The 18,355-nt window shown below is 39.9% G+C and overlaps 1 protein-coding gene across 1 annotated transcript in view; it reads right to left on the bottom strand.

Moving 5' to 3' along the window:
• LOC103624240 overlaps positions 1-18,355 on the bottom strand; it is a 185,494-nt gene that overhangs the window by 139,814 nt on the left and 27,325 nt on the right. The window contains exons 6-7 of the mRNA XM_017746911.1: positions 17,710-17,882; positions 3,656-3,720 (exon numbers count right to left, since the gene is read on the bottom strand). Of these exons, the coding sequence (XP_017602400.1) occupies positions 3,656-3,720; positions 17,710-17,882 (238 nt within the window). The remainder of the gene's footprint in view (positions 1-3,655; positions 3,721-17,709; positions 17,883-18,355) is intronic.

The raw sequence follows: 18,355 nt of genomic DNA, 5'->3' as shown, positions 1-18,355 counted from the left end.
GCTAAAGCAGAGAAATGGATAGGCTTCAAAAAGCAGCACTAAAAAAAAACATAACAAGACCAATATTTGTCAGTCTGTGCCACAGGTCGACATAAGGAACCTGAAGTTTCACTGCCTGTCTGTAATCAGCTCTGTCTGGCATTGGAGCTTCGAATCTAGGTAAAGAATATTCCAGTATGAAGCCGTTGCGTCTGTCACCACTTTGAGGTCTGACTGAGAGCCTCAATAAAGTTGGACAGGTTTTTGGAAACCACTGATTCTTTGGGGCCTAGGTTGCTCTAAACCAATAAAAAAAAAAATTATTTTAAAAATCTTACTTTTTTTGTTGTTTTATTGTTCCCAAAAAATCTTGTAATTTTATATGCAAATCTTACATAATTTATAAATCTTCAGAAATATACTTAGGTGTCTTGGGGTGGCTTTATGATGTGTATCCCCTATCGCCTGCTCCATGCCTGGACATGAATTCTGTGCCTTTTCTGCAGCTTTAAGGCAGACCTTTAAGAGAGAGGAGGGGAAGCCCGTAGAATTCCTTCTGCGCTGTGTTCAAAAACAGAGATAAGCTCGCTGGCTTCTTCTGCCCGGCCACTCCGCTTCTGCATCAGGGAAGACAGCTACATTCCTTTTGCTTTTTATCTAGTTTCTTGCTCATTAGCTCAAGTACAGAGTCCTGGGACTTTGGCTGCTGCTTCTTTTTGTTGTTGTTGTTGTTTTTGTTTTTGTTGTTGTTGTTGTTCTTCTTCTTCTTCTTCTTCTTTTTCTTCTTCTTCTTCTTCTTCACTTCTTCTTCTTCTTCTTCACTTCTTCTTCTTCTTCTCTTCTGGACTGTTCAACAACACCAGAACATCAGCCAGGAAAGCTTGCACCTCAGCCTGGAAGGGCCCACACTGAAACCCCAGCTCCAGAGAGGAGAAAGCCACACCCACAAAGGACTATGAAATCTACCCAGATACTCTCCACGGTGAGAGGTTTTATTATTTAGCAGTATTCTTTTCCCTTGCCTGTGTGCATTGTGTTTTGTTAAATAAATAGGGTGTTTTTTTGCTTTTTCCTCCAAGGTATTTTCTTTCCCGAACCTGGTGGGGGAGGGGCAGCTGAAACATGCCCTCTATCAAAGGATATTTTCCTCCAGTTTGTCTCAAACCCAGAAAATAGGACAAGATATACACATGCATACACAAATTTTCAGATGTATGTGAACCACTGAATCTTGTTATTCACATGCTAACTTCTTTTGTATTTAAAGTGATTTGGGGGGTAATTGTATCAACTCAAAGTTACTGGGTTTTTGGTTTTGATGAAAGGTCAAATACCAAAATTTGTCATACAAATAATACACAGAATACCAGCAAATAGTGCAAGAACAGCTCTACACTGGATAACCCAATGCCGGCCCTGCTTAGTGCACAGGATACACAAAAGGCACAGTACCCTATGGAGTAAACCTCATTCCTAAAACACAGCAGGAGCAAATGCAAAACTAAGTCACTTACAATGAGCACTATAAAGCTGCATGCTTTGGCAATCCCATCCTATCTTTCAACAGACAGAGAACCATGAGTAATTCCTCTAAGTGCCATCAGCATCTAAATATTACTGACCCTAAGTAAAAACATCTGTAGATGCTCTGCTGGCTTTGAAACACATCAGCTCTGGCTTCTACAATGTGCTTTAGGAGGCCAGGGAGGGTCAGTCAGTCACACCAGTGCTGGCAATGCTCCAGCCATGCTTGCAGGTGGAGCTGGGGCAGGCACAGACAAAGCCATGGTGGCTCTCAGAGGCTGGAGTCTGAGCAGGCTGTTCATGGCTCAGGGCTAGCCCAGAGCCACGCTGGAGGTCAAGGGAACTGCCTGCAGCTTAATGAGAGGAGTCACATGGAGCCAAGGAAAAATGACTGTATCAGGTGCAGTTGCAATGCAGGACTGACTTGGGTGTCTACAACACAGGCATCAGAGAATAGGCTGTCTTAGGTTGCCAAGCAATGCACTCATTTAAGTTTTTAGCAATTGAAGAAAATGTTATCACTTGGTGTTCAAAAAAAAAAAAAGAGAATGAAAGAAAGAAAGAGAAGAATCAAGACTCAAAACCAACAATATTTCTCTGGACTGAACTTCTGAAGCATTCCTTCAGCATTTTCTAACTTGCTTTTGAAAAATTCAACACCAGTGTTCACTGCTATTTTCCTCCTTTGCCTCCTAGGTGATTGCACAAGTCTCCACATTTGTAAAAATCAACATGGTTCTTTATCAAGAAATTACAGACTCTGCAATCATGCTAAACATCCCCAACTCATGCATACATGCTACTTAGGTAACACATAGTTCAAATTCCCCTCTTCTGAAGCAGATGCTCCTGCCTCCAAAATCCTGGCACATTGCTACAAATCAGTTTGTATTGAGACCTTTCTTATTTTTTTTTTCTTTTCTTTTGAATATGTACACATATTCATAAATTCATATCAGTAAAATTACTACTGGTTCATAGTTAAACTGTTTTCCAGATTCCTCTACAGTAGAAAATCAAAGCAGGTATCACAGAAATTCCTCAGCAATAACTGAATCAGCTGGAAGGTCTGTGTGGATGCTAGTGGCAATGAAGTACATTGAAATTTTGCCCAAACCAGGACTGATGAGAAATAAGACAAGATTCAAGTGCTAAGAAGTGAATACATGAAGTACAGGGTCAACCATCTTCGAAGTTTTATCCCTGAGCTTCAATCTCATCAACTTGGGTCCAGCTGTCCTAAACAGAAGTAACAAAAGATAATTATTTAATGGCCCTAGCTAATTCGTAGATTTGAAACATATGAGAAGTTAAAGCATTCGTCTCAAGGAGAGAAGTTGTTTGGAACTTTGTACTTACTTAGCTTCTCATGATGGAAACTATTCCACTTAATTTGGTTAGAGTTGCATTGACACGGGTTCATTAGGACACCCATTTGCTTGCAATTCAATTTAAAATTAAATACACTTTGTTGTTGATTTTATTACTTTTAAACTACTGTATCTATTGCCTTTATTAGATGCTAATACACAATTATGAAGGTAAACAGTTTTCATTACTGAACATCAAACATTTAAATAACCACATTTGATCTCTTTCCTAGTTGCACCATTTTTCTCCTTTCCCTCCTTTGGCTGTGTGTTAGACTGAAGAGAATAACTTAATCAGTGAAGTTAGGCCTCTTCTGTGCTCAGCAGCATGCTCATCAGCTGTCACAGCAGAACATGGTTTCCTTTGCTCTCTTCATGAGGGTTATTTATTTCCTCCGTTCATTTCTTTACAGGCAATTTGATGCATGTGTTTATCTGAAGGTCATGTATAGCTTGATGACAAAAACTTTGCCCCAATTCCTATTTCCTTCACCCTCTAAGCATGATTCAGAGGCAAGGATGAAGGATGCTGGAAGATGCCATTTGGTCACCTTTTGAAGTGTACTGTGTATAGCACTTAAAAATTACAGCCCAAGCTGGGTATCTGAAAACAGAGGTAATCCAAAACAGAGACCTCTTTCAAATGCACAGGCTTAATTGTTCTAGGCCTGAGGTCCTTTGTTTGTGAGAAGTTCCATTCATTAATATCTGTAAAGCACTGAAAGGTCTTTAGAAGGAAAGTACATTAGAAGGAAGTACAAAGTAGCCCTTATCTGACATACCTTTGAAAGAGTTCATGAATCCTGGCTCTCCACTTTTGTTTCTTGTGGTGAGAAGCTCCCTTGTGCTTTGAATCCCACATGCCAAGAAGAAAAAGAAAAATCAAAATTTATTTCCAAGTGTACAGAAATAACATGAAAATAAAAGCCTTAAACACACAATTTTCCAAAGGTTTGCCTTAGGTCTTCTGGTTGAAGCTTTTCAGAAGCAATGAGGAATTTTAGCCACCATTGCTTTATTTCTTCTTTTTTTCCAAAACTTTTTTTCTGTGTGTTTTGCCATGTTTACTGCATTATTTCCAAGAGAAACTGAACTCTCGTCTTGTTTTAAAAGCTTTTTTTGGTACAATGTATATTTGTACACAGTAGTGTCCTGCAGTCCATATTATTATGAGACCTAATCACACAGTCATACATAAGCACACATACATTTATGTATGTGCAAGTGTGTTTGCTCACACACAACAAAACAGCACACAAAGCAGTTAGGCATAGACCAGAGAGGTCACATCTTAAAGCCTTGCTTTAAATCTGCTCCAAATCCTGATGTCTTTCTTGTCTCACCACAAAGGTTTTTAAATGTTTGGTGAGAAGGGCTGGCATTTTTGGAGGTTACAGTGTGTGGAGGGCTAACTCACATGAGCAGTCCTCTCCCCCAACAGTTCTGCAGCTCTCCAGCATGAAGCTGGAGGGCTTGAAGTTATTTTTCTCTTGCACAGCAAGCTGAAAAAGTCTTTCCATCTAGAAGCTAGCATCAGCATCTATTAGGCTGTGTTCTCTGTGCAAAAACTCATAACCATAACTGCTGAGGGCTGTACACTCACAAAAACAAAATTCTTCCCCCTGACCTGCACTGTTCAGAGATCTTGATGAATATTCAAGGACATTTCTCATGTCTGGATCTTCTACTGGTGTCCCTGAGACCAACACAAAATGTGAATACAACACTACCAATGCAGAAGGCGGCGTCCTACTGTGTACCCTATCTGTCATCTGAACAGTGGGAAATTATGCTCCACTTCTACTCTCATCAAGCCTCAAAGGCAAAAAATCATTTTGGTAGGGAGACAATGCAATAGTCAATGGAGAAAAATTCCCCATTGGGGACTCCATATCTGGCTGCTAAAGTCACTCCTTCCTTCCAAATCTCTAGATTTTTTGACAAATTTCTGGCTGTTTTCAAGGAAGCTTGGAAATGTCTGTTGAAGACTAAGGCAAAGCATCCTACTTATTTCCAAAATGAAAATTGTCAGAGTGTAAAAACAGACAAAAATAACAAAAGCCAGTGCATGTAGCTTTTAATGTAACTTTTTTAACCCCGTAAAATTAAAGCAGAGACAACATGGTTGCCTTAAAGAGCAGTGTGATTTGTTGGCAGTCCCAGCAGAGATCCTCAGATGGATGCTATAAATCCTGCAGGTCAAGCATCACACATAAATACAAAGGTGACATGACCTAACTAGCTCAAAATGAGACCTTCTGTTTCTCCATATGACAACTGTGTCACGGACAATGCTGCTCCATTGGTTAGAACCAAGCCCTCCTGCTCCTGGGCAGCTTTTGGCTAAAATTTACTAGGACTTTCTGGAGCAGGGCCTGTTTCTCTCACATGCCCACTGGCGCAGATTTTCTTTCCCCAGGCTGCTAAACCACCACCTACACCACTTCCCCAGGAAGGACTGGGAGTTGTCTCTGCTCTGGAGTTCTGCTCCAGCAGAGCCGGTAGCTGTCTGGTTAGGGCTGTGAGATCCACCTTGTGACACTTCCCGCAGTCCAATGGGCTGCAGTCACCAGGGAACATTTCAAGAGGTTTTAAGTTTTGGGCAGAGGCAGTTAAAGCTAAAGTTCAGAAAGTTGGAATAGCGCTTGGTTCACATTTTTTCTCCTGGATGCAGTTCTTGGTGATGTCTATAAAAGCTGTTTTTGAGGTGGACACTTAGATTAAGAAATAAGATGAAATAGTAAACTCACTTCATGTAAAATATCAAGTAGCCGTAACATTGTAACAACATTCAGACATTACCACTCCAGGCTTACAGTGAGCCAGTAGTAAAGAAGTTTATTAAAAAAAAATTTATTTTATTACCAGACTCACACAGCTGTCCAATCCCCTTGTTTATCTTCCTAATCTTAATTAAATAATGAATATTCAAAAGAAAATATGAATCAGGCTTCTCTGTATGAACTGCACTGTTTTCCATCTCTGCCTCTGAAGTGGCAATGGGAATATGATTTAAAACTATTTCTTCTGGATCCTAGTAAAATATTTGTCACAGTGTGTCATGATAATTTTTAAAAAGCTCTATCATCTACCTAATAAATTTGTTAAGTTTATTCAAATCTTATTGAACAGGAAAAGTGCAATGAGTCATGGTTAATATTTCTTTACCTATACTAAGAAAAAAAAATATATCAAAAATTCAGTGCTTAAGGTCCTACTCGGAAAACCTCTATGAGTCTGTAATACATCTTCTACATGATTAAAAAAACAGGAAACTTGCTTTAAAATGAATTATTCACCACTTTGAATAAATTTCCATCTTTCGTATTTGCAAAACCCCAAAGTCAGTTATGTAAATTTTAACCTACACTAATTACCTCAGGGGTGTGCAAGCTAAAGGAAAGTAGATGCAGTAGAAAAAAAAAAAAAACCCAGACATTTCCATCACCAGGAAGCAATTTAATAGAGGAAAAAAATGTGTAAGTTTTCAAAAACAGAACAACCCATATTTATATATATATATATATATATTTTTTTTTTTTAATGTGGAATAGTCATTTCTGCAATATCCCTTGAATCAGAGCTTTAGTGGAATAAACCAAGTGCTTTTTCTCAATGGCTTATACCATGGCACACATAGTAAGACGCTTGTTTCTCATCATGACACCAGCATTGTCTAGACTGTGACAACGACCCATTGTTGACAAAGGGCGTTCCCAATGAGAAGGCATGAAATGTGGTTTAGCTTCAAGTCTGTATAGACATTGCGGGCGCCTCCAGAAAATAAGTGTCTAAAATCTGCAAGTTGCTGGTCTGGGAGGTGCTGGGAAAAGCAGGGAGTTGTTTGAAGGCAGAAGGACTCAATCACAGCACCACTTTGTCCTACTCCCCATCCCGATACCAGGCTCTGCTTTAGCTGTGAGCCAGCTCCTTCACACGTCTTTCTCGGTTTCTTCATCAGCCGTCTTGAGGCCCAATTACACAAGTGGCCTATGCCTATCTGCTGATTTCAGAGCCTGTGGTCAAGAGCAGGACTTGAAAAGGTCTTTCAGTCTGGGCTCAGCCTTGACACACACAATGGTGCACATTGTTTCTACAAAGACAAGAACCTGACTCAACACTACGAATCAGTGCTGACTGGTCATTTTCAGCATCAAACTACTTCACAAATGGCAGGACCTGGTTGTATAGTACTTTTCAATTTGGAAAAAAATTAAACAAAACCCCACCCAAATACATCCTTTCCTCTTGAAAACAAGCCCACAAAATTCAGCAAAGCTTTGAAGCAAAATCAATTTGGCTTTTATTGTTCAGCAAAAATGAAGCATTTAGGGAAAACATTTACACACACACACACACCCCTTTTTGGTCAGTCCTAGCACTGGTATTACAGCCTCGTGATGAGAAGGCTGTAATCCTGTAATCCCATTGCAATTTAAAACAGCCAGTGGAGCACTGGCCTTGGTGAAATTCATACTCCATGCAAGTAGTGCTGTAGGGGTCCACCTTCCTGCAAATCTTCCTCACCAGGTCAGGGTGCAGCAGAGGCAGCATGGAGACACAACCTGTGGGGTCTCCAGCAGCCCCCACTGCCCACAGCAATCCCACATGTAGAGCTGGTCCTTCTCCTTCATTCCAGTCCTTGAGATATTTTGGTACATCACAGTGAAGGTAGTGATGTCTTTTTTTAGATGTAAACAGATGCCAAAATAAAAGCTTTTACTTAAAATTTCCATCTCTCCATCCTAAAATGTTTTTCAGTGATGGAAATCCTGCCCACTCCATTTTTATGGATGGGAGAAGGGAGAGCTCACCAAGCAAATTATTAGCAGGACTAGAAACAAAGCCCAGATCTCTAGTCCCACTGGTGCCACCTAGTTCTCCTCCTTCAGAGTCTGGCTGCTGCATGGAGATTCACTCCCAGTGATTTCAATATCTAATGCACTGTTATACCACAAAATAAGTAAAAAATGAAGAAGCATTTGAGATGAACAAAAAAAAAAACATTGCAAGAAAAGTTAACATTCTTTTCAGGCAAACTGAAATTCTAAGGAGCTTATCTGCTCCACGTTAACTATAGAGAGATGGCATGGAAGGGAGGCATGGAGAGGTAACTTAAATGAGTGCCCTCCATTGAAAGCAAAGACTCCAGTAGCTGGATAAGACCTGCTCTGAAAATTGCACTCCCCATTACCTGTTGGAATTTGTGTGACCTTGTCAAGGAGATGGCCACAAACCAGAAAGTAAAGTTGTGCCAAACTCTGGACATCTGGAAGTATTATCGATGGTGCACTTTGCCAAAAACTGTGCCACAAACTCTTAGATGTTTTTTAAAGAGAAAGAGAAAAAACAACAAAGCACACCCTCATTGACTTTCCTTTCAAATAGAAAATTAATTTTCTGTTCATGAGAATCAAATTAAAAACTTAGACAATTGAGTGTTTTGTAACAGAATTCAAACTCTCTTTTGAAACCGATACTGCAGAACACAGTGAGATTTACTTTAGTCATGCTACGGCCTTAATACACTGAGTGATACAGATACATTTAGTGGCAACATTATGGGCTGATCATTCTGATAAATCTGTAAAGCACTGCTTTATCTCTAACAATGCATCTAATCGAGCTACCAGCCAACAGAGGAAAGTAGTATTCTGCTACCAACGTGAATGCTTTTATAAGACATATATATCAAAGACACTAATTTTGAACAGATATGGAAACTAGATCCAGCTGTAAAGTAGGTGTGATAAACAAGGACCTGAATTTCCTCAAAACTCAGAGATGTTTTCATTCAGGGTTTTGATTCAAGCTGATAGCACTAACAAATTAAAAGAACTTGAATCACTTTGCTTAAGATGCAATGAGAAAACTCTGGAGAGATGTCTGCTGCAGAGCTACCCAACTTCTGCAAAACAAAAATTTTGCCTCTCCAGCCTCAAAACAGAGAACTCACTCTTCTCATTTCTGTCTTGCTGTTCACAGAGAGATCACCTGTAGTTTCTTCAGAACCACCAGGTATTCCTTCAGATGCTTCCTATTTCACAGTTGAGAAGATGTAGCTGCAAGGTCGTAAACCTTTGGTATCCTCATCAAAATCCAGAGACTGTTGTAAGTGAATGCAAGGTCATTTATAAGAATGTCTGACTACCATAGCCGAGAACTGAAAATATGTAATGCTGAAATGCCATTTGCCACTGATTAACAGACTTTAAGCAGAAACATCTTAGCCTGTCAAAGTTCCACAAGTTCAGATGGCTCCAGATTAGCCTAGAAATCACCAGCTGCTGAGAAGATTCAGGCACTTTTAGCCTAAACAGTAAGATATAATGGAATATGCTAACAAGATATGATGGAAGACACTAACCACAATTTATTAGGGAACACATTCCCTCCAGTATAAAGCCATGTAGCATGAGTGATGCCAGTGAAAACCAGAGTGAACTATGCCAATCTATAGATCTAAAATTAATAGTTTACATTAACAATGAAAAAGAAAAAAGTGTTCATAAGCCATGTAGTGAACTTCAGCATTTTACAACCTTTCTGTTTTCTGGATGCGTACAGCAAATCGGGACACAAACAACTGAAGGGAAACTGAAAGGAAATACCAATCGGAAGCATTGAAACTTTTTTTGTGGTTTTCCCCCATTCATCTTCAATTTAAAAATGTTTGTCAATTTCAGAACAGAATGTTTTCATTATTTGTAAAGCCTTTTCAAATTCCCTCATGAAACTTTACTCCTTTAATCCTCTTACTCTTCCACAAAGCAGGTATCTAATTTTAGGTCTGTTTTGCAGATTGGAAAAACTTGAGTTATGGCAAAAAATTTGCTTGTTACAGCTGCCCAAAAAAATCATGTTCAGGTCAGAGGTTACAGTCTATTTCATCTTTCTGAGTCCCTGTTCTTTTTTTTGACTGTCAATAAAGCATTACCTCACAAATCTGCCTCCATTATAATTGTAATCTAAAAGTACAGACTTTAACTTTATCCAATAACTTCCATTTATACTGCCTTTTGCTTCATCTTCTGTTCCAAGTGTGCAGACATATTTGAACATATTATAATTAAGAGAGAAATTCACTTACAATTAATATATGAAAATTAAAGAGAGGGAAAAAACACTTTAAGTACAGTTTGCTGTATGATTGTCTTAAATACAACAGTGGCAATGATGAGTTGCCATGCCCAATGATTTTTCTCTGTAACAAACAGACCTCCTCCTGCAAGCCCACATCCTGCTCCATGTGTCTGCTGAAAAGAAATTGTTTCACATATTCAGCTGAGATCCTTCTCTGATTTGAATCCTGATATGACCAACTGTATAATAACATCCTATTGTGCTGACATGCCTTTGAGTGAACATGTTAACTTTATTATATATTCTCATCATAACCACCTAGTCCTGAAAACTGCATCTTGTTTAAGGGTCTGGCACAGTAATGAGAAACCAAGTGTGCTAAGGGGTTGCCAGCAGGCTGAACAACAGTGATGATTTTTTCAGCTTTGTACTAAATAAATAAGCATGCATGCAATGCAACTGGACTCTCTTTCAGAGTATTTCAACATCTCTCAACTTACAGACTACCTGGTTATATTTCCCACTAACAAACGAATGTGAACTCCAAAGCCCTTAAAAAGTCAGGTTACACATGAAAAACCCAATACATCTCAAGAGCAGGAGGCTGGACTAGACAGGCTCCAGAGGTCTGGTTCTTCTTCACCTGTTCTATGAAGTAAAGGTCAGATGTACCATACAGCACAGGTTCCACTCAGCAAATTCAGCTCTATTGTAAGACTGCAGAAACAAAATGTTCCAGCATTTAGAGCAATTCCTTTATCTGCAGCTAAAAATCTGTGTAGTCTATTAATGCTGCTAAGGAGTCCCCTTGTCATAAAAGCTAACCAAAGGTAGACTTAGCTACACCTATGATTACAGTTTGGCTCCAAATGTATTAAAAATACAAATCAAACAACCCTGGGGGGAAAATCATTCTGGAGAATACATGAGCAGCTAAAAATTTGGTTTTATTGTACTTATTTTTTGCAGATTTGTGCCTCTATTCATCAGTAATGCTGACTCTTTCCTTTCAATCCTCATCTGAGTTCTGTTTCTTTTAACAGGTGTTCCATACTTGATGAAGTCTCTTAAACTTCATCAGGACTTGTCAATCACTAATTCTCTTTGAAGAATCTTTCCAATTGCTTCTGTTTATTGAACCATAGAAATGGACTTCCTTACTGGAGTTTATAGTTGGATAATGAGCCAGAGAGCTGACCAGTCAGATTAGCTTAAGCAGCAGCAAATGCAGTATCATCATTTATAGCAGCTGTAGGAATCATTGTTCCAGATCAACAGAATATCAAGAATTACTTCAGTTCTTTAATTGCCCCTCTGATCTTAAAGTGTGAAGGGACACAGTAAAAACTAAGTTAATTCATTTTTAGTGAAAAACCTAGGAAATATGGAAGAATTTCATTACTTCCGTTTAAATATTTACTTAAATGAAACTCATATAATCCCTGAACAAAGCAATCAAAAAAGTATTACAATTTAAAAGAACAGCTGTAGCAATATTGTGGGTATTCTGACAGACTATTTACAAATATATAGCACATATTTTCCATGATTTTGCTTATGGTTTTTGTTAATTTCCATGCTCCCCCTTCAATCCCCCCACTTCTTAAAAAAAAAAAAGTGCATATCTGAGTGTCCAGGAGCAATGAGGTAGGAACCTTAGAAATTTGGAAAGTTCCCAGGCTTCCATCTGAGGAAGCAGGAGAAAGCCTGATAGTACAAAGATATTTAGAAATCTCAGTTTACCAGCCTCCAGGGTAGAGAAGTCCCCTAGGTACTTATATGGCTTCTACATCAGACTATGGGTCTGCTGAGTGGGTGCTGACACACACCTGAGGGCCACAGACTCTCTCTAAGCAGAAAATCAGAAGTCCAAGGGACAGAAGCCCAATATCCCAACCATTGGGAAGTTCGCATTTTGGTTTTTGCCCCCAAACATAGGTTTCAGTGATTTTTAAAATTTTTTTCGCAAGTCTAAGAGCAGCTTACCTGGTAGAACTATAATGAATTCAATGAGCTCAGCCTAATGATAGATTTCAAAAGAAAATTATGTGCTAAAGAACATACCCATAATTCCTACTATATCACACAAATGAAATGAAAACCATTATAGTAACTGACTGTAGAAATGCTTTGACAGTCAAATAATGAGTGTAGCATATAGGTAGCTTGCCTAAAATGAAGTCACCCACTTTTAAGACATGGTGTAAATTAAACATTGCCAGCTTTTGTATTCTTGACCTGTAATCCCCAGAAGGAAAAAAAAAAAAAAAAGAAAAGAAAAAGAGAGAAAACAAACAAACAAGGAAAAAATCCCCACCCCAACTCATTTGCACATGACATTCATTTAAATTCTTGGTAAATGTCAAAAAGTAGGTTTCTGCTGAGGAAAAGTCACCTTCCACTCTGCACTGCTCTTAGGTGCACATATTCCCACAAGTATTATACTCAGAACAGACTGTACAATGCTTACTAGGCTAAAGCTTTGATGAGGGGAGGTCTGCAGGAATCATCAAGATATAAACAACCTTTCAGGTCACTTCCAACCCAAATCATTCCATGATACAATTCTATGACAGTATTATTCAGTGGGGTAGAGAACATGCAAGCAAATGTGCATTGGTATTTTATATCACTGAGGTCTGATCCCACTGGTTAAATTCATGATTGGAGAGTAAATTTACCATCTTACATAGTACCAAATTTTACCCATGTTCTATCCACTGTTAATGAAAGGCAAACTGATCTCTCCATCATCACATAAATTGATCTCTGTGACTTGGCAAGGAGTCAGAGCAGTGATGATAATGACCCTGTAAGAGTATTAGATCTAATGCCCTGAGGCACTAACTTTTGTTTAACCAAAATGTAAATCTTTTGATGAAAGACAACATTTTATTACTATCCACCTGCAACAAATAGCTCATTTCTTACTGCTATAACTCAACCACTGGTACCGGAGAGCAAAACTTGCACTTTACTTTCAGAGGCTCTTGAGTAATTCACATTGAGGTCATGGATCAAAACTGATTATATAGTGATGACGATCAAGTCCTGCAAGGTGCTATGCCCTGCACAGGGGGCTAAATGTAGCAGCTGAAACGGATAGAGAGACAGAGACTGTGAACCAATTACCCTGGTAAAGAATACTGACCAAGTTACAGGAGGAGGGTGGACAAACAAGAAATATATTCTTGGCTTGGGAGGCAGTACTGATCCTTTCTGTTACCCCATTATTAATTTTTCTTTTGAGAGAACCTGCATAAAACCGAGTAGTCACTTTTATTGTCTCAGTTCAGAAACAGCTGAAAATCCTAGAGCTGGTATATTTCTATGGCATTTAAATTAACATATAGCAAGATTACGTTGCCAAAAGCCCATCAAGTGCAATCTCGCCCCAATCAATGCTGTTTCCTCCATCTTCAGCAGTCTGTCATGTTTTGAGAGCACCCAATCCTTAAGCAAATGTGGTAAGTCAGCATTATTTCAGGTATTTCCTTGCATATTTCTCTGCCCTGTAAGATCAGGTTCCACCCATAAGCATGTGTCCCTGCATTGTCATGAGACAATGCAGGGACACATGCTTATGGGTGGAACTCTGTGGCACTCTGAATATCCAGCCTTGGTTGTACCTGCTCAGTTTCTACCACAACACAGTCCTAAGTTATGATTTTCTTGCAACAGAATTTATTTTTCTTTATTGAAAGCTAATGTCATTGGGGTCTTTGAAATCCTTGGATCTAAATGGCAGCCTACACAAAACAGCACTGCTTTCCAAATTTAATATTCTTTAATGTGTTTGTTAACAGAACATTGACATATGCTTAATGCTTTCTTTACAAGAATCTAGCAGATCTCCCCTTATGCATTTCTTGCCAAACTCAACTCTCAGTTTTTGCATTTACAAAACAGGATATGAAGTAAGAACAATACAGCCTAAAGTTCCAGACCTAAAATCTATCATAAACCCTTTTTTCAAAAACTATTATTTTGAAAAATGCATCTGCCCTTTCAAAAGCTTTCAATCATGGTCATCTCACACACCGAGCTGCTGTTTAAACCCATTTTTTGTAATGTTACAAGCAAAGAAAAACAATAAACTAAGGGATAGATAGTTGATACATAGCTATCCTTTTCATGCCAGTGCTTCCAGCAACGCTCCAGTGTAAATCAGGAGCCTCATTGGAGAGAATATTTGGCAGCCTAAAAAGAAACAGCAGCAACTCCAGTGTGTTTCTGAACCTCACCTATAAAACCAATCTCATGTACTGTAAACTCTCACCTGGTATTTTTAACCCTTGGGCTCACATGGGGTTTTTTTTATATTGTCAAAACAAAGGAATGTGAGGGAGATGTCTGTTAGACTTCCTTACTCAGCCCAAGGGTTAACGGCTCAGTTTTGTAGACATTTGAAAATATTATGCTACCTCTAATGGCAAAATTGATAGAAGCTTGTTTCAGGCTCACTTTATGTCATTATGGCAGATTAAATTAACTAATCATAAATTATGCTGGCTAAAGTACATCTGCTACTCACTAAACCTGCAGAAATAAGGGAAGGGTTTTTTGCTACTGAATAAGAAGTAAATGCCATGCACAAAAGTAAAGAGTTTTACAAACCAATAAACATATATTCAAGTAATGAAAGCTGGAAGCATCCCAAAGTCGTCAGCAACAGATTCTGAGGACCATGGCAGCAAACAATGAACCTGTAGCAGTTGTGGAAAGGCATCAACACTGCAGTGCTGCAGGGTATACCCACAGATCAAAGAGGAAAGATGTCCATTAAAGAATAAAGAAGATCAATTAAACAAGAATTAGCAAGCTCGCGTTATTGCTAGAGGTCTTTGAATACCAATATGACAGTAGTGGGTTGACCGTGGCTGGATGCCAGGTACCCACCAAAGCCCTCTCTCACTGCCCTCTCTCACTCCCCTCTGCAGAAGGTCAGGGGAGGGAAAAGGTAATGAAGGGTTCATGGGTTGAGATAAGGACCAGGAGAGATCACTCACTAAAGACCATCACTGGCAAAACAGGCTAGAATTAGAAATTTTAATTGAATTTATTACTAACAAATTCAGGGCAGGATAATGAGAAATAAAATAAGGCCTTAAAAACACCTTCCTTCCAGCCTTCCCTCCTTCCCAGCTCTGCCTCCTCCCTACAGCAGCCCAGGGACATGGAGAGTGGGGATTACTGTCAGAATATCACAGGATGTTCCTGACCCTGCTAAGGGAGAGTCCTTACCCTGCTCTAGCATGGGGTCCCTCCCATGGGAGACAACTCTCCATGAATATCTTCAGTGTGAGTCCAGCCCATGGCAACAGTTCTCCACAAACTGCTCCAGTATGGGTCACTCTTTCACACAGTGTGGTCCTTTAAGGACAAGCTATTCCAGTGTCCATTCCCCACATCACAAGTCCTACCAGGAAACCTGCTGCAGCACGGGTTCCTCTCTATGGGTCTGCAGGTTCCTGCCAGGACCTCCATGTCCCAGCATGGGCCTCCCACAGGATCACAGCCTCCTCTCAGGCATCCATCTGCTCTGTTGTGGGGCTCCTCCGTGGGCTGCGGGTGGATCTCTGCATCCCCATGGTCCTCCATGGGCAGCAGGGGGACAGCGGCTTCACCATGGTCTGCACCCTGGACTGCAGGGGAATCTCTGCTCTGGTGCCTGGAATACCTCCTCCCCTTCCTTCTCCACTGACCTTGGTGTCTGCAGGGCTGTTCCTCTCACATATTCTCACTGCTTTTCTCTGGCTGCAATTACAGCTGTGCTATGGCTTGCCTTTTTTTTTCTTTTTAAATATGTTTTCACAGCAGTGTTACCACCATTTCTAATTGGCCCAGCCTTGGCCAGTGTTGGGTGCATCTTGAAGCCACCAGGGATAGGCTCTGCTAGATGTGGGGGGAGCTTCTGGCAGCTTCTCACAGAAGGCACCCCTGTAGCACCGCCTACTCCCCCCCCCAACACCAAAACCTGTCCACATAAACCCAATACAATGACATGACGTTTGCAGCATCTACTTCCAATGTCACCTCTTCAATGTTCTGTCTAAAGGGACTGAATACACCATTTCTGTAGGCTTTCAAGGAAGGGATGGACGTATAGATCTGTGATCTAGGAGGCGATACAGATTTTACAGTGATCCTCTTCTTACACTGTATTTCTGGATGCACATATGACAGCTAATACCATGTCAGTGGGACTAAATTCCTTGAGAGGGTAAGAAAACCTGAAGTTAGAGATGTGTGAGTTGAATGGACAGAAGACATGAGCATTCAAGATGTCTTTGGTGCAAAGTAAAGAATGAGTTCCTCTCTGAAAACTCATGGTAGACCATCTCAATCGATCACATTAAATGAGGATTTTCTTTCTTTTGGACTAATATAAGGAAGAAAGGCAGTATTATATTGTATTACATGTAAATTCACATATGTAGCTGTCAGTTAAAAAGCAGAATGTTGTTTTTGGGGTGACCAGATATATTGCTTCTGCCTAGGAAACAAACTCTGCTGAGCACCTCCAAAAAGAATCCAAGTAAGATAATCAGCCATGTGACCATGTTTAGAGGGAGGGTAAACAAAGTTTTGACGCACCTATTGTGTTCCTTCAGGTGTAACAGAGCCTCATGAAGATTTGGGAGCATCTGGATAGTCCAAACATAGTTAAAGTGCGAGCTCTCAATATATTGTAACCTTCTGGAAAGGTGCAGCACTTTCTGTTCACCTATTGCCAGTACCATACTCCATCAGTCCATTGAGGCAGATGAGGTTCTTAGTACCATCTGAGTCCTTTTCCCTCACGTTTCCCTTCTATTTCATGTTCTCTGAACAGTATTACCCATACCTCCTTCCATGCATGATGCATCCAGTTATAAAAAAGTCAGAAGGACTGAAATATAGACACAGGATTTAGAGGAAAGCAGTAAGGAAGATGGTGTCCCTCACCATCATGCAGAAGGCAATGATAAGGTTTAGTTCTGCAGTGGGAAAAAAAAACCTAAAAACTTCCCCTGAAAATAAAAGAAAGCTTAGATCACCATCAGTCACTGGATAACCTATTTTAAGCCCATCAGAGCCAGTGTGCTGTTCTCATGTTACTAATTAAAAATGATAGATTCATCAATTAATCTCTCTTCCTGTCCTCTAGTCTTAGTATGAGATTTTTCAAAGGGACAAATGGTCATTAGGTGCCCACAAGTACCATTTCAGCCCTGCAAATTTGTGCCTTTGTCAACATGAACCAGAACCTGTCTCTTTATGCTACAAATGACAAAAAGAAAACCTTTGCCACCCTGAAAAACATAACAGATCTATAACAGGGGAATTATCTTATCCTTTGTACAATGAACATTGCTACATAAATCCTCCCTGGGCTCCAATCCAAACTTGCTCACTGATGAATATGCCTCTGTTAAATGTGGCAGAGAGAGATGTCCTAGACTTAGTCTCTTGATTGAAACTCAATTGCAATATTACTACATAGCAGTCAGAGATCCTCCACTATTTAGGAAAGAAGCAACGAAGGCAATCTATTTTTATTCACATTGAAATGGAGACAAAGATAAAGGTCCTGCTGTTATCTTAGCAAAGTGCCAGTCACATAAAGCATGCCAACGACAATGGTTGTCCTTTCCTCTTTCAATATATGTATCGCCAGGCAGAGAAATAGAATTGGGGTGTACAAGGTTAACAAGCCAGCATCATGTTATGAAGCAAGCGATAAAATTGTCTTATAGTTCTTAACTCTGACCTGTTCCAGTGAAAGCCTGCCAAGCAGAATTATGTCATCCTGAACATCTCTCTCAAACTGTTCGATATATGGAGGAATCTCTTCATCTTCAAGCTCCTTGTGAAGGTCACATGCCTTACTGGAGCTGACAGGCATTACAGCGTCCGGGAAATCTTCACTGACGACATGGGCTGCTGGAAACAAAAGTGACAGATTATCTCTCAGCAAATGGGAGTTCATTCACTGGTTACTACCTTCTCAGTTAATATGTTTGTCCCACCAACACTTCAAGTAAGAAACAGCATCAGTAACACAACTGACAGGTGCCCAGCGCCAGTACCAGGAAAACTGTTCTCAAGTGCAACATCGAAATTCAGGTACAAATTTAGCATGTGCAGCTTGTTCCTTAGGTACTTTTTAAAATGCATGCTCTACATTTCCATGGACACTTTGCTGACCTGTAAATGTTAAAGGGACTAGGATTTGGAACAACTTTGGCTTTCCTTCTTGAGGAAGAGACATAATAACTGCAATTGAATGGGAGTTTTAGGTGGAGCCACACCAAGCATTGCATCTTCCTTTCAATTCACCCCAAATGATTGGATTCCTCCCCCTAGGTGTATGTGTGCATCTCCTGCCTAATTAATTGGGTCCGGTTCTGCTCTCA

Source organism: Corvus brachyrhynchos, unplaced genomic scaffold (assembly GCF_000691975.1).
Source record: "Corvus brachyrhynchos isolate BGI_N302 unplaced genomic scaffold, ASM69197v1 scaffold100, whole genome shotgun sequence".
In the NCBI taxonomy this organism is placed as follows: Eukaryota; Metazoa; Chordata; class Aves; order Passeriformes; family Corvidae; genus Corvus; species Corvus brachyrhynchos.
Note: the sequence above shows the minus strand (reverse complement) of the source record. Positions and strands in the feature narration are given on the sequence as shown.